Genomic DNA, 16,688 nt, shown 5'->3' on the forward strand with positions numbered 1-16,688 from the left:
AGTTCTTGCCAAGACTTGGAGGATCTGGAATGTCATATGAAGGATACCAGGGAAATAGCGTTGTGATATTCTGTGTGGGAAAAATTGCTTTGGACTTTGTCATCAGTCAGCTTTCACAGGTGTCCGCATGACACCCGATGCCTTACCTAAGACTTCTACAAACTTCCCTCTTGTGGTGTGATAAATATCTCTTTCTCTGGATTTAGAGAGCAAGATTTTAGTCTGTTTTTCATGCTCTCCTAGATGGAGAGAATATTTGCATGTGAAAACTATTGGATTATAGATCAGCCCAATTAATAAAACCCAGTTTCTTTCTGTTTTTCAGAAATGGCATGACATTTACAAAAAGTGGTACCTTTTAGTTTTTCCAGCACATGTTAGGGCCACCTGGGTTTCCCACCATGCACTGAGAGACCTGGGAGAATAATGGCTCCCTTCTGTCTTCCTGACTCTCTTGTTTGTGTTTGGATTTGGTAGTGGCTTTTCAGTATCCACATGCCAGAACTGGAATCTAGTCCCCTCCACCCAGTTCTACTGACAAAGCACAGCATCATACCTTCTCCCAACCAAGCACAGCATCATACCTTCTCCCAACCAAGCACAGCATCATACCTTCTCCCAACCAAGCACAGCGTCATACCTACTCCCAACAAAGCACAGCGTCATACCTTCTCCCAACAAAGCACAGCATCATACCTACTCCTACCAGCATGACTTGGGTCTCAGGCTTGCCGTTAATTTTGCCCTTCTTCCTTCCTGAGCTTGCATTAGAAATGATTTTGCAAATGATAAAATTGACTTGCAGTTCTCTTTTGTTTTTGTTTTCACCATTAAGAATTCATGACCCTTGCTTTAATCTCCCCCCCCCCCCCGCAAAAATAAAATAAACTAGTTTTGTACCTCATGGAAGAATTTATAGGTACTTCTGAATCTTGCTCAATTTGGAGGTTGTTCTAAGCTGAGTCAAAAACCTCAGTTTTTCTAAAGGAAGGCCAGTCAGCATTTCTAAACTCTGCCAAGGACCCTAATGTTTGGAGATATTATAAAAAGGGAATTCTTACAGTCAGTTACAATTGAAGAATACTATGATTCATTCCTAAGCAATTTAGTTTCATAATATACATTAGCATTTTAAAAGGCCCAAGAAGTCCTGCAGAAAAAGATAGCTTCTTAACTTAAGACTTCACCTATGATGTATATGTAGTCTAGTACATACCTAAAATGTAGGCACAACCCTGATATATGACCTACCAGAAGTCATTCCACAGAAGCCCACGCTGGACAGTATGTGACCCTCAGAAGCTCTATAGCAATTTAAAAGTAACATTTGAAGTATTCAGACTTTAGTAGCTGTATTCATTAGGAATATATATATTGAATTGGTCCTGTGTCTTTCTGCTTGGATTTACACGAGGGTATATTTAATGAATGTAGCTCAATGAACCTTTAACACCTTGTCTGTGTTAATGGAGCTGCTACATCTGATACTGTTTTCCTACACGTGATATTATTTTCATGCATGCGAAGAATCACCAAAGAGGAGAGAAATAATAAGACATTAATTTTGACTGTGGAATGCCAATGCTGCTGAACCTGTGGGGTTATGGCAGAGTGAGATTAATTATGCAGATCTGCCACCCTAGGTTTGGAGTGTAAGTACCCTGTTGTAATTCACGGCAGGATCATTCATGTAGCCAGCATATTGATATGATTGTTATTCCAGCAAGGTTTCCTCTGCCCTAGACAATTACAGACCACTTACTAGCATCTCTCATTGACTTCTTGTTTAAAATTCCCAGGGCCATGGCAGGCATGCAGGTCCTTTTGTTGGAGACAGTGGCAAATCAATGGCATGAAGCAACATGGGATTTTCCTTGGGACATGATGAATGCTAACATTGTTTGCTAAGCAGAAGGCAGACATTCAAATTCCAGTTAAAATGGTGTCTTTGTGACTTCCTGCCTTCAACACCAACTTTTAAAGTAATTACAAGAGCAAATAGAGAGCATTCCTGTAGACTGAAAGATCACAAGCTTTCGTGTCAAGGTATTTGGGTTTGAGCACAGGCTTCCCCATTTATCATTAGTGGAACTTCGGGGAAATCACTAGTTCTGTAGAAGAGGCTCAATATTAAATGACAGTCTCTTGGAAGTCTGAAGGGATTTAAATGTGTTTCTGTATGAAGAAAACGATGCGAGACAAAGTGTTCTAAAACTACCTTTTGTGTTAATGGGAAGGGATTCCTCTTGTAGATGGTTAGTTTTGTCCTGATGAAAGTGAATTCTATGGCCCCATGGTTTGAGAAATGTCCTGTCAACTCCTATAAGCAATTGTATCGCTACCTGGAGCAGAATGTAGTAACTGAGCCTTGATATGAGTGGCAGCTCCAAGGAGTGCCTGTCCTTGGAGTATACAGAACAAAATTCCCACTCCCCATTCACATGCCTCCAAGATTAGATGCATTTAATTAGCATTTCAGTACGTTTTCCTTTGCCTTCTAGGATCATTGGTAGAATATGGCATGTTTTGGGTTATAGTTTTGTCTGGAATGCCTTTGTTTATACACGGCTGTATTTTCAGTGTGCTACCTGCTTTCAGAGTCCAGTTGAATTCCATCTCCAAGGAAGCTTCCACCACTTTGTCTCTGGGTTAAAATACCTTTCTATCATCCAACAAACAAGTCCCAGTCTCCCTAGCCTATTAAAATGCAGGTAATGCCTTCCTTACAGCATGCAAGTGTGTTTCCTGCACTGATTATGTGCTTACTAATAGCATAAGAAAATGTAGTTAAATGTCACTTAAGGACTGATAGCAAATACTCTTTTGGACACTCTATGTATTTATATATAATATATACATTAACTGGTATAATTCCATCAATAAACACATAAAGTAGGAACTTTAATCTTCCAGTTTTGTGGTTGATTATAACCAATTACAGTCAATTTTAATCAATTATAATCAGTCATATTTAAGATGGAGATTCTCTCTGCTAGGATGTTAGCTCCCGGGTGCCTGAGATCTGATAAGATCCCTGTAAGATCTCTGCTTTCCTTAGCGTTTAACATAGGAACTCCACATTGTGGGTACTCAGTTATGCTAGCAATCAGTTTTGCAATGGAAAATAGGCCCCACCCCCAGCAGTATTATGGTATAGCCACAAAATGCTCATCTTGTACATGTTCTGTCCTTCTGTGCAATTTGCTTCTCAAAGTTGTTTAAAACCTCACATTTAACACTGTTTGGATACCTCTCTGTGAGGGAGGCCAGTGAATTTTTTTTTTGTAAGTAGCTATATGGTGAAGGTAAGGCACAACTTTTGAAATTTGTGTCATTGGAGTCTTTAGTGGTTAATAGATCATTAGATGACAACATCGTAAAATTCCAGCTGATTTTCACTATTATATAAGGAGATTGCATGGCATTACTTCATATGCAGTAAGCTCACCAGATATCCAATGCATAAGAAATTAAATGTTATGAGGAAGCCCCTCTTCCTCCCTTCCTTTCAGTGTGATCTGGTGGACTGAGGTCACAGCCCAGACTCTGGGACTGGTGGGTGTACATTGCCATCTGTCAGGATGGTCCTGGTGTCCAAAACCTAGTGAAAGAAGCCATAGAATTTCCTCACTGGGGACACAGACCTCCTCAGTGTTAGTTCAGAAGCAGAGTTTCTTTAACACTTTAGACACAGAGACAGGGTACCCTCTTTAAACCTTGCTATTCTCACCCTCTTTAAAATTGCCTTCTGCAAGTTTGTATCGAGACAAGGAATATTACTTTTGCATTTCAGGGACAGGACTGGGGATACGGATGGGGAGGATGCTGAGCAGACTGTTTTCTCCGGTGGCCTGACGATATGAGCAGAGAAGGTGCCTTGCTTCCCAGTTGGCACCATGTCAGCCTGGAATATGCTAAGTCCTCCCTGAAGGTTCCGACTTAACTCTTGACTTTAACTCTTCCTAATAAAGCTCATGGTAGAAGCTGAGACACATAGACAATAAATTCATCATCAAGGTCACAGATTAGTGACTGTCAGAACTGGGATCCAGGATTGTTCCACGTTTTCTCTTGTAATTGAGGATGGCGTATCTCTTGGTGTTACTGGATTTGACAGAATAAGGGAAGCCTGTCTAGGGCCCCCAGGCAATGGACTAGAGGGCAGGTGAGGGTTTAGCTTGATGAATTGTCTCTAGCAAACTAGTCATTGTTTTGATAGGGAAACACTATGGGGAAGTCCTATATGAAAGGATGATGCACATTGACTTCCCACCTCCATTCAGGTATAGTTGCTGTGGAAACACTATAGGCAAGTGCCATGTGAAAGAATGATGCACATTGACTTCCAAGGTCCATTCAAGTATGGTTGCTATGGACAGGTTTATTCCATAGACAGATGATCTTTTTCTTTTCTTTCTTTTTTCTTTTTTTTTTGAGACAGGGTTTCTCTGTGTAGTTTTGGTGCCTGTCCTGGATCTCTCTCTGTAGACCAGGCTAGCCTCAAACTCACAGAGATCTGCCTGGCTCTGCCTCCCGAGTGCTGGGATTAAAGGCATGTGCCACCACCACCCAGCTTAGACAGACGATCTTGAGGATTCTCAAGGATCATAGGATTCTCTAGGAGACTGACAACTCAGGATGAACCTGTGGATAGGTGTACAAAATAGAATATTGATGTCTCACCATTTATGAGGCTATTTCATGAAGATTAACACAATCCTATACTAATCTTAAAAGTAAAGATTGCTATTCTGTGTTATTGATAAGGACACCAGGGTTTGCAGTACTTGCATAACATATCCAAGGCCACACAAAAGTGACCAATGAGAAATTAAAGCAGAAGTTGATTGTCCTGAGAAATGTTCCTCTACTGTTTAGGAGATATCATACACACACACACACACACACACACACACACACACACACACATTTTCATTGTGTAACAGCTTTGGGTTGTATTCTGTGGACACAAACTTGGATCCCCAGTTTGAAAGATGAAAACCTGAACAAATTGGACCAGGGCGGAACTGTCATGAAGCACTCTGGGAAGTCCAAACACCTACTCAGAGCTTTTAGAAAGAGGACAGTTTATTTCTAGAAAAGGAACAGGGAAAGGTCGAAGAGGCGTGGAGAGGCACGCACGAAACTGAGGACGATTAGATTCATTTCATTTCAGCATCAAGTGGGAAGGCAGCTGTGTCTTCAGGACTTGGCATCGATCTATAAATTATGGCTTGGCATCTTCCTTCCTTCCACAGTTTGAAGTTTTATTGTCTGTGTCTGTATTTCCTCTGAGACCCAGATAGGCATTTTACATATGAAGGAGTTCATGGTCAAATAAGCTTGGGTAATATTTTATTAAACAAAGCTAACCATGATATTTACTTAACAGATTGTGTCAAGACATTAAAATGCCATTAGGAGTCTTGAACCTTCATGAGAGCTGTGGTATAGTACTCTCCAAACGTATGTATTTTTTTTAAAGTTTTGTTGACAGTCTTTCAAGGTATTCACTGAAAGGTGTCTCATAGATTTCAACATGACTTTGGTGGCATTTGTAATGAAGTTGGACATTTACTTTCTTGTTATTTTACTTGTATTTCCCCCCTTTCTTTCCATTTCTTTCTGTATGTCTCTTTGTTCCCAAGCTGCAAGGTTCCTCATTATAGCAGCAGTATACTTCTTATTTCTTACTGATGTGGCAAAATGCCTGACAATTGTAACTCAAGGAAGGGAAGATTCATTTTGGCCCACAGTTTTAGGACATGGTCTGTCTGGGTGAAGGAAGCCTGAGGCGGTTGGTAACATTGAATCTGTAATCAGGAAAGCCGAGGAAAACGAAATGTAGATGCTCCTCATGCTATCTCCTTGTTCAGTTCAGTTCGGGACCCTGGCTCATGGGCCAGTGGGATAGCACTGCTCACATTTAGGGTAGATCTCCTCACGTACATCCAGTCTCAAAACCCTGTTGCAAACATGCCAAGAGTTTTGTCACCTGGATGAATCTAGACCTTGTCAAGTTGATAAGCAATGTTAATCATCACTGTGTCTATGTCTGTAAAGTTTTTGAAATAGGCACTCAATAAATAGCTCTTTGACTTGAAGAGAGCACGGTGATGTAGACTGAAAGGGTAGACTGTGTAGTCTTCTCAGCACATATCGATGAAAATGTGGCCACCTTTTGCTGCTTCGGCCTCTTGCAATGGTTTGTAGAGGTGCCTCTCTTTGGAGAGTTCCACAGGCAGGACCATCTTCTATACACCATTCCTTTGAATTAGAGAGGTTATTGGTAGTCATGTCTTGGCATGAAATTTAAGTAGCAGAAACCTCAGATGGCTGAGAAGCTTTCTACACTGGGAAAAATAATTAATTTCCTAACCAGGAAGTGATTGGCTGTTAGTCCTAAGGTGACATGACTGCTCGGTGTCAGTGATGGGGATAATTCCACCTAATTCCCTACTTGAACTTCAGGTGGCATCATAGTACCCAAGTGAGTTGATTTCTCCCCTTTATGTGCTCATGATTAGAAATGCTTGATGCAGGAGATTCCCATCCTGTGAGCTTCTGTTTGTGGTAGAATTACACCTTTCGTAAGGACAGGACAACATCTATTCTCCCTTGCTCTACATAAACATTTGCTGAGTGCATTAGAAGAAATGCTAGACCATAGACTCCTTTCAAAGATAAGTAAAATGAACTTATTTCATAATAAAAGATGTTTGTAGAGTTTGGTGTTTAAACGTCTGTAACTAGAAAGCCTCCCCCACCCCCCACCATGTTTTATTAACGTATTTTTTCCCCATGTTCAAATTTCATTGTAGGGAATACCATCACAGCCTTGGGTTTTCTGCATGTTGGAATGTTCAGTTTGAACCTTGACCATCTCCTCTGAAATAGTTTAGAAACACTACACTGAACTTGGGCCCGGTACACCCAAGAACAAGAAATAGAGCATTGCACCAGTGGTTGATTGAGTGAGGCCCTGGTAACTTGAGTTCTTCTTTGCAAACAATATTCAAGGTAGCATATGTTATAGACCTAGGTAGAGGACTCCATGATTCCAAGTATTGCCAATGTTATCTCATGCTTGCCAGTATTTGCTGACAACTACATATCTGCTTGGACAATGCTCAGTTCTCCACAAGAACACGCAAAGATATCCCTCAACAAATGATGACGTAAAATGTCAGTGTTTGTCATCTGCCAACCTAAGCGTCCCTAATATGAATTTTGAGTGTGGAGTGTCTACATACTGGAGAGAAAGCGCATAAAGCACTCCCACCTTTGCTTGAAAGTGTCCGTGAACTTCTAGCAGTCCAGTCTGAAATTGGTTCTGGAGAAAGAGCAGGTTCCCATTCTTCTGAAGTGGACACCTTTCATCAGGTGTTTGCACCTCACCTCTCTTCTCAGGGTGTTCAGGGACGTGAAGTCAAACCTGCAAGCCCAGGTCCAGCATTCTATTAAACTCCTCTTTCACCTCCACTCACTGCAAACCTGCTTCTACTCTGTGTGACAGAGATGAGCCCTCATGGTGATATGTCCTCCCTCACCTCTCAGAACACGTTGTTATTCAAAACATGAAAGCCCAACATGAAGGCCTTCTGCTCATATTCTATTCCAAGCTTCAGAAGATGGCAGGTGGTGCATTATATCCGTCCTCTCAAAGTTCCCAGTGTTTTGAAACTGTGGGGAAAGTGATGTCCTAGAGTGTGCTAATACTTTCTGGTGAGAACTTTGACCCTGATGTTTCATCAGGAAAGGTTAGAAGCACTGGCTTTGGTGAGCTTCAAGTTGAGGACAGTTCATTGATCTCTCTTTACATCTACTGCTGAACTTTTCTGGAACATTCAGTGCTTAATGACAGCACTGTTATTTTGAAAGTGAATGTTGAAAATAGAAACCAGTATATTTAGGTTAAAACAGCTTTTATTAAGACCTCACAACTAATTTATCAGTTTTTAAAAGAAGAATCATGGAACTTGAAGTATATTTAATAGGTATATAATAAAATTGACCTGTTTTGAAGCACATTTTTGTGGATAGGATGGTTACCATTAATTGTCAACTTCAAACTTGGGGGCAGGACTCTGGCTATGCCTATGAAGGATTGCCATGTTTAAGGTTAGCCTCTGAGAATGTCTGTAAGGGGTTGTATTTTTTTAAAATGTATTATGTTTGTTATTTGTGTGTGTATAGATTAATGTGTGGGCTTGTGTGCCACGATGTGTGTGTGTGTGTGTGTGTGTGTGTGTGTGTGTGTGTGTGTGTGTGTATGTCAGAGGGCAACTTTGTGCTGGAGCTTGAACTCAATTGGCCAGGTTCCTATCATCAAGTGGCAGCTGCCTTTAGCCACTGAGATGTCTTAGTGGCCCAAGAGATTATACTTATTAGTTAATCAGTGTGGGAAGACTCATCTTATGTGTGGACGGGGGGGGGCCATTTTCTTGGCAGGAAATTCTGGACGATGTAAAGTGGACAAGATAAACTGAGCACGTGTTCAACATTTTCTGGTCATGACTGCAGATGTAATATGACTAGCTTCTTGAAGTTCCTAATGCCTCCACTTCCCTGCAGTGATGGACTATAAGCTCAAACTATGAGCCCAAATGGACTCTTTTTTCCTTACATGGCTCACTGTCAGGGCATTTTATCTCAGTGATGGGAATGAAACCAAGACAATGGATTTTAGCTTGTGTCCTGGGCCCCAGAGCCATTGTCACAGCCAGGATTTTCAAGTGATCCATGCCACTAAACAGCTCCTTTACAGATACACTGTTCTACCACCCCAACCCTCAATATCTGGTCCAGGTCCCACCAGTTCTATCCTTTTGAGAATCTTATGGAAATGGAATCATGCCGTGTGTAGCCCATTCAGAATGACTTCTTACATTTAACAGAATTCCTTTGAAGTTCACCCAAGTTCCTTAACATATACTAACTAATGCTCATTATTTAGGATTGCTGAATAGTATTCTTTTTCTGTATGCTCCAAAGCTTGTCAATCAGTTCATATATTGAGTGACATTTGAGTTGTTTGCAGTTTTAAGCAGTTAATAGTGAACTACAAATTTTCATGTAAAGGTGTGTGTGTGTGTGTGTGTGTGTGTGTGTGTGTGTGTGTGTGTGTATGTGCATAGTTTTTATTTCTAAAAGAGGAAAGATCTGAGAGTGAGAATGTGTGGAGTCATATAGCAGGATTGTTCTTTAACTTTGCAAGAGTCTTCCATACTGTTTTATAGTCTGATCTCTACCAGCAGGACACTTCGAGCTACTTCCTATCTTTTTCAGCCCTAGGTATTTTCAGTTTTATTTTTATTTGTATATTAGCTATTTTGACAAGTTATAGTAGTAGTTTTAATTTATTGTGATTTTAATTTACGTTCCTCTAAAGGGCAGTGATCTTGAACATCCTTTGTTGTGTTTATTTGCCTACTGCATATTGTTTTTGGTAAAGGTTTTTGTTTTTTTTTATTCAAAGCTTTAATATTTCAAGGCTAGGTTGTTTACTGTGTGATGCCTCCAACATTATCATTATTTTAAAAATTTGTTTCCTATTACAGGGCCCTGCTCCTTTCTTCCATGTAAATCATCTATCTATATATAAAGCTATCTTTCTGACATTTTGGTTGGAATTAACAAAACTTGTCCATTAGAATGGACAAAACCAATGTCCTCTCAATGAAATATTGTAAGAGTGTGAGGTTGAGGAGGCCAGACTGAAGCAGTATCTTATGAATGTGACAGGACTGCTGTACTCAAGAACTTACAGTCGCTTTGGAAATCTGCACATGATTAAGCCGACCAACAGTCTAGCAAAGAGGAGCAAGGAATTCATGAGTTCCTGCCCCTGAGAAGCTGTGGACAGTTAAAGGAGTCAGTTTTCCTTCATCCTTGATCATAGTAGATTGACCATGATCCAGGCTCTAGTGGATGGTCCCACACCCAGGAGCATATGGGTGGCAGAAATTAGGGTAGATACTTCATTAAAACAGCAAAAGTTAATTAAAAAAAGATAAAGGACATGAAATTGGGGGATAGATCATCTGGGAGGAGTTGAGAGAAGACTTGGTATTGAATATGATCAAAACAGGTTCTTAAAGCATTAATAATACAGAAAGGAAAACTCTGGACACAAATAGATAAACAAAGCGACAACTACAATACACCATTGTGCTACACAGTTTCTGTGAGCCAGAAAGACAGAGAAAGAGCAATGCACTTGTTTCTGTTTTTCACTCTTGTAAGATTGGCATCTAGGTGTGATCAAGGCTGTGTTCCTCTCAAAGCTCTAGAGATGAATACATTTTCATATCCTCAGTGTTTGAAGGACTAATCAGGCTGCATTTCATTTTAGCTGAATGCTGTAAGTTTGTGTCTTTCAAGATATTGGTCCATTCCATCTATGTTATGGAATTTGTATACCCAAGTTTATAGCGTTAGCTTATATGTTTAATGTCTCAGGAGTCAGTAGACATATCTCTGCTTTCATTCCTGTATTATGTGTGTTCTTTCTCTTCTTGCTTTACCTGCCCAGAGATACATCAGTTTCTTCCTTCTTTTCAGAAAACCCATTTTACTTTTTTTCCCTACTTTTACTCATTTAAAATTCTTTGATCTCTACTTGTTATGATTTTTGTTTGTTTCGTGTTTTGTTTTCTTAGTTTATTTGTCTCTTTTTTGCTAGATCTTAAGGTAGACTTTGCTCACTTTATACTATTCTTTCTAGAACAATGTCATTAATACAACAAATTATTTTCTAAGCATAGTTTCATAGTTGGTATGATATTTCAAACTCATTTTTTTTTTTTTTTTTTTTGGTTTTTCGAGACAGGGTTTCTCTGTGTAGCTTTGCGCCTTTCCTGGAACTCACTTGGTAGCCCAGGCTGGCCTCGAACTCACAGAGATCCGCCTGGCTCTGCCTCCCGAGTGCTGGGATTAAAGGCGTGCGCCACCACCGCCTGGCTTCAAACTCATTTTTAATCTCCCTTGGAGATTTTCTTTTTACCCACGAATTATTTAGAACTATATTCCTCACTTTTGAAGATTTCCCCCTTTAATTCCGTTTTTATGTCTGATTGGACCCTATGGGTAAGGACTGTCCTCTCATGTCCTTTAAAGATTCTATGATCTGACTGCTCACACATGACATGACTTATCTGGGTGAATATCCTCTATGTATTTAAATAGATTACTCAGTTGTTGGTATTTTAGAGTCCTCAGAAGGTTGTTCTTTATTGCACTCATGTGCTATAGCTTTGTTCCTAAGAAGGAAAGGCAGAGCACACTTCTTTCATAGTACCTATAATTAGTGACTTTCATGTTAGTTTGTTTGAAAGTTTGCTTAGTGATGAATATTGGCTCATGAAATTGTCTCACAGAGATCCTCTTCTGGGTCAGAAAAAAATCCGTGAGGCAATACAAGATGGATGAAAACCAGTCTTCATTCCTTAATAAACATCATTATCCTTTTTTATAAAATGAGATGGAAGTTTGCTTGTCATCTCTTAGTTGTGTGTTAATGGAAAACCTAAAGAATGGAAAGGGAAAACATAGATGAACTGATGAACATAGCTTAGGCCTGCGGGAAGTGGTTTGGTAGTAGTATTCACCTTGCGTAGGTTTGGCCATCTAAGATTTGTGCTTTGGTGGTAATGGCCAAGTTTTCCATGGTTAAATCATTACAAAGGACAGAAACGAAGCAAGTAAAATCAGATTAATAGCCACAGCAGGCTTATCCAGTTTACAGAAAGACCTTATAGGAGACACAGTAAGATTCCTGGGTAGGAAAACTGACGAAGGCCAGGCTGAAGGTCTGAGTCCGGCCATCCTGGTGAACTTTAAAGAGTGACCATTCTGTGAGCATACAGTTATAGACAGAGTCAGCAAACAAAAAAACATCACTCTGTGGCTCGGGGAAGTGCCATTGTGCAAAAGGAAAACTAAGCAAATTTGTGACAAACAGCATTGAGGCAACAAATCAGGGATGCTGGTCCAGGGAGAGAATCTGTGATGGCTAACTCAAAGCCTAGGAGATCCAGAAGCTTATTAGGCCCAGAGAATATGGCCAATGAAAGGTTTCTCATACAGAAGTAGGTATAAAAGTGGTGAGCAGAAAGTAAATCCTCGATAACATTTTTAAGCCTATGTAGAATTAAACATGCATTTGAAACAATGCTTGCTAAGTGATATATGCATCCAAGTTGGTATATTAAGAAACAATGTCATTGAATACCAGAGAAGTACTGATACAAAAGGGCTGGGGACTATGATAGGAAATGAAATGAGTAAAAGGAAAGGCTGTCCAGGAATATATGTAGGTCTCTATTATCTGAAGCAAGAGCAGGATCCACAAGACACCACCACAGTTAGGTAAAGCTAACTATAATTCAAACACTGTGAGCTCTTGCATTAGTAGACAGTCCCCCTGCCTTCTACAAGTTTCTCCAGCTCTGATTCAATGCCCCTTTACTCTAAGAAACAACAACTGAAAGTGTATTCCTTTTTTTCCCAGTAACAAAATTCCAAGGTTGAATGTGAGTCAGTATTAAATGAACTATCACCTTTTAAAAGGGTTCAGGCCAGTCAGCCATCTCCCATAACCTTGGTACCTTTAGCTTGTCAAAACATGCTGCACAATCCAATTTCTGTTTTGTAGGCTTGATGTTTTATTCATCACAGGGCAAGGTTGACCCTGGATTTGTGTTTGAACAAAGGTTATCATTGGATTAGCTCTCTGTTGGTGACCTGACTTTGCTCCATCCTGCATAATCCAGTAACTCTTGGGAATATCAATTAAGGTCCTCAATCACACTAATTAGAATGTCTTCTACGTGTTGCTCTAGAAATTTAACAACTTATAAACAGGAAATTGGTAAAATCCAAAGAGTGTGTGTGTTTGTGTGTGTGTGTGTGTGTGTGTGTGTGTGTGTGTGTGTGTGTGTGTGTGTGTAAAGCAATGAGGAAGGCCAGAATACTTTAATAGCGCTGAGCAGTGGGGCTGAAACTGCTGTGCTCTGAATCTGCAGTGCAGTATCTTATTGCTGTTGCTGACAAGGATTGATGCAGAATTATTAATTGCTTTTATTAATGACTTGAGTGAGGACATAGGTGGCATGCTGAGCAAGTGTGTCAATGACAAAAAATCTAGCAGGAGAGCAATTATTGTGATGACAAACTCAGGATCCAAAATGACTCCAAGACAGCCTTTAGTGGCCATTCTTCCATTTTGTGTCTAGCAGAGTGACTTCCCTAAGGCCTAAGCTGATCACTCCTATATCACTTTATCACTCCTCTACTCAGAAAACATCAGTTATCTTGTTTGCTCTATAAGTTAAATCACATGTCTTTAGCATGCCATTCACAGAGTTGGCATTTTCTATCTCCAGCCCTTTCAGACTTCCAATAAAATCATCTCTAGTTCTTTTTCTAGTACTCTGTACTTGAGCCAAACAGAATCATTATTAGACTATTTTATAACCATGTTTCATATTTTCTTTATCTGTGAATATTCTTCTCCAAGAGCCCCATTTCCCCATATTTTCATTCTGCCTTGATTCCTAATAACCAACCAGTCCTTGCTCAGTGTGAAAGCACCTTCTGTTTAGTCTTCACAGAGTCTTGGGCTCATCTTCAATCATATTGATTGGTTGATTTCTTTTATCATTTTTTGGCTTTGTACTGCCATTTATTCTTTTGGTACATGTTTTAAGTTCCCATAAGACTCAGCTTACTACTATACCCTCTGTCTGATAAGTCATATTTCTAGTCTGGGTCTGCATGTGTATATCTTATACACAGTTGACAGCACTGAGGTGGTCTTTATGGGTTTATTGACTGGAGAAAAGTACTCTTATAAAAGGCTCTGCATTATGCATACTAGAATACACTGCAGTTAGATTATTGTAATTTATTAATAAAAATTTTGTAATACTTTTGGGAGGAAGATGGTACTGTGGCTCAAGCTCTGCGTACTGAATATGTTATGGAAGAGTGCTGTGCCACCAGGCTAGCTCTCCAGCCCTCAGAGTGTTTTATTGAATGAATGAGTGATAGATGGATACAACTAAATTTCCCTAAGATAATGATGTGAGGATTGGAAAGCAGTTGTTCAGAAAGAAAAGGACAATTGATAGCTGAGATAAAATGTTTTTTGTTTGTGTTTTTTTTTTTTTTGTAATTCCTCTTGTGAGAAACTCATGTATGATTTGTTATAGAGATAGGCTGAAGAAGGAACTAGAAGTTTTTGGTTGTCTGTTGTTATGAAAAATGATAGGGGTAGTAATTTGCATTTTGTGTTAGGATGTACAATACAGCCTAAGTAGTTTGGATTATACCAATTTATACCCTTTATTTCCATGTAGTACTCTTAAAAGTGGCCCATTTTGATGCTTTATGTCATACTGTCAAGTATTCTTTTTGGCCATTTTAGGGATGTGGTTCCCTGTGCTTGATGAGAGTTTAAAAATAAAATTTAAAAAAATCCCATCTCTGCTGCTTTCTAGAAGTATGATGTAGACAACTTACCAGATGTCTCCAAACACGTTTGTATGGATGCTTTCATCAATCAGAAGACAGAAGTCATGAGCCTGGAATTTCTGAGTCATCCCATATTTCTGTATTTATAACCCTGTAGACATTTTCCCATTGGCCAGGCAGGTCCAGAGGACTAGGAAAAGATGTACTTTTCAGAGTCGTTAAATCTCCGACATTAAAGACTACACATCCAAATATAGGAGCATGGTCTTGCTAGTTGGCAGTTCCTGCTGGTTGTCATTAGAAAGCTAAAGACCACAAAGATTACTGCCTTGCCATTTGTCTTTTCAGTGGATAAGCAAGAGCAGTGAGGGCAGGAGGTTTCCATATTTCCTGATGATATAAATTCTGTGTGGTTGACTGCAGACTATGTCTGAATCCAGGGTCTCTAGACTTTCCATTCATCACTAAGATGGAAAAGTACCTGGATCGTAACATATTTCCTGCTGAGACTAGACAAGGGAACTTAAAAAAGGGTAAGAGGGTCAAACTCATCTGCCAGAAGTGTGACTCCAGGTCAAAAAATCCAGATGAACATTTTTTTTAAATGTAGTAGTTATAGTTCAGTGATTAGCAGGGAGTTCTGGAGCTTCACAGCTGGAATTTAATGACGGCTGGACTACTTTCTAGCCAAGGGATCTCAGTTATGTTATTTAAACTTGTTTGAGTTTATCTATATGCATTTTGGGGATTCAAAGGCAAATGACAATATGAAACAATGCCTATCAATTTTGTTGTTTGTTCTGGCAATAAAACTTGTTAATATTGTAAAACCCTTGGGACAGTTCTTAACCTAGAGTTAGCATGCATTGCCAGTGATTATTAAAACTCTCCAGGGAAGAACTACCCTCCCTTATCTTTTTATTTATGTTGACAGGATGGGACTACTGTGGTGTTTGATGAGTCTGTACTTCTATGGGATCCTTCAGAGTCATGCCTCAGGTGAGTATGTGGCACTTGGTAAATAATTGAAATTAAGATAACATACAGGATCATGTGTCCACTCTTTCTGATAGTGAACTTAAAAGAACACAATGTTGGTTTTGTTCCATGGTCTTCTGCAGTTGTGTAGAATCAAGTATCTGAAAGAACCATAGAATTTGGGGATGAGAGGGACTAGAACACTTAGGAAGAGGGCTGATCTATATAAACACAGGGGAATCTTAACTTTATACCCCAAGGATATTTCTCCTTCTTATTGCCTTAAATCCTATGGAGGTAATGTCAGGGATATAGCACGACCTATTTCCCAAATTCAAACGAGCACTGGAGAAGACTCATTTGCCAGCAGCCCCCTGGGATGCTGAGAACAAGACAGACAATGGTTCTGATCAAGCTGCATCCATATAGGCAACAAATTTGGATTTGTTGGAAGGCTCTGTCTTTGGATATGCTTTGTAAGAGGACCCTACCAAGATCTTTATTGAGTTTGATTCACAAACTTAGTCACCATGGTCCTGGATCCCATGTAGAATAGGTTGGGTATTCAAAAGCCCATCTTTTGATGTCTCCTCTCATCTCTAAATTACTTCTCATCGTCACCCCGGTTTGCTCTACCTAGCGAACCTATAATTGCAGACTGTTTTATTTTTTGATTCATCAAATTTTTATAAAACTTCTTTCACATCGGGCTGAAATTAGTCTCTATCATTTCCATATACTTCTTTAATTTAGCCTCATGAATGAAAAAGAAAATACCTAAAGCACAGGTTCTTTGGTTTTTTTTATACAGGGACCCTAGGGTTCCTAATTTTAATAAAGATCCCTATGTATAATTCCTGTGAACACCATGGGCTATGCTTTGACTGTCATTGCTTTAATGGCTATTCTCTGTGAGAACTCTTTGGAAGTGTTAAATCAGCATTATGTAACCATGACCCCAGTGTTCTGCAATGTGTACCTTCAACTCTTCTTCACTTGGCATGAATTTCAGCCCTCCTACCATCCTGATCGTCGTTGCTGGGTGCATTTCAGTTTTTCTATGCCACTTAGAGCATTGTATTAGAAACCAAAAATAACTCTAAAGACGGGGTGTAACTAGGACAGAGTACAGCTGAAAGAACAGATAATATCTAAACTTGTGGGCCCTTTGGGACTTCACAGAGGAAAGGCTGTATTTTAACCAGGCCTAGTATTCAACTGGGATGTGCTAGCAT

The 16,688-nt window shown here is 39.7% G+C and overlaps 1 protein-coding gene across 6 annotated transcripts in view; it reads left to right on the forward strand.

The window, feature by feature from the left end:
* Il1rap (interleukin 1 receptor accessory protein) overlaps nucleotides 1-16,688 on the forward strand; it is a 142,132-nt gene that overhangs the window by 31,051 nt on the left and 94,393 nt on the right. For all 6 annotated transcript variants that reach the window (XR_008221796.1, XR_008221797.1, XR_008221795.1 and 3 more), the window contains exon 2: nucleotides 15,410-15,474. Coding sequence is in view for 3 of the 6 variants with exons in the window: in XM_052753880.1 (XP_052609840.1) it covers nucleotides 15,411-15,474 (64 nt within the window). In the remaining 3 variants the exon portion in view is untranslated. The remainder of the gene's footprint in view (nucleotides 1-15,409; nucleotides 15,475-16,688) is intronic.

Source organism: Peromyscus californicus, unplaced genomic scaffold (assembly GCF_007827085.1).
Source record: "Peromyscus californicus insignis strain IS unplaced genomic scaffold, ASM782708v3 Scaffold_25__1_contigs__length_3188244, whole genome shotgun sequence".
NCBI lineage: Eukaryota > Metazoa > Chordata > Mammalia > Rodentia > Cricetidae > Peromyscus > Peromyscus californicus.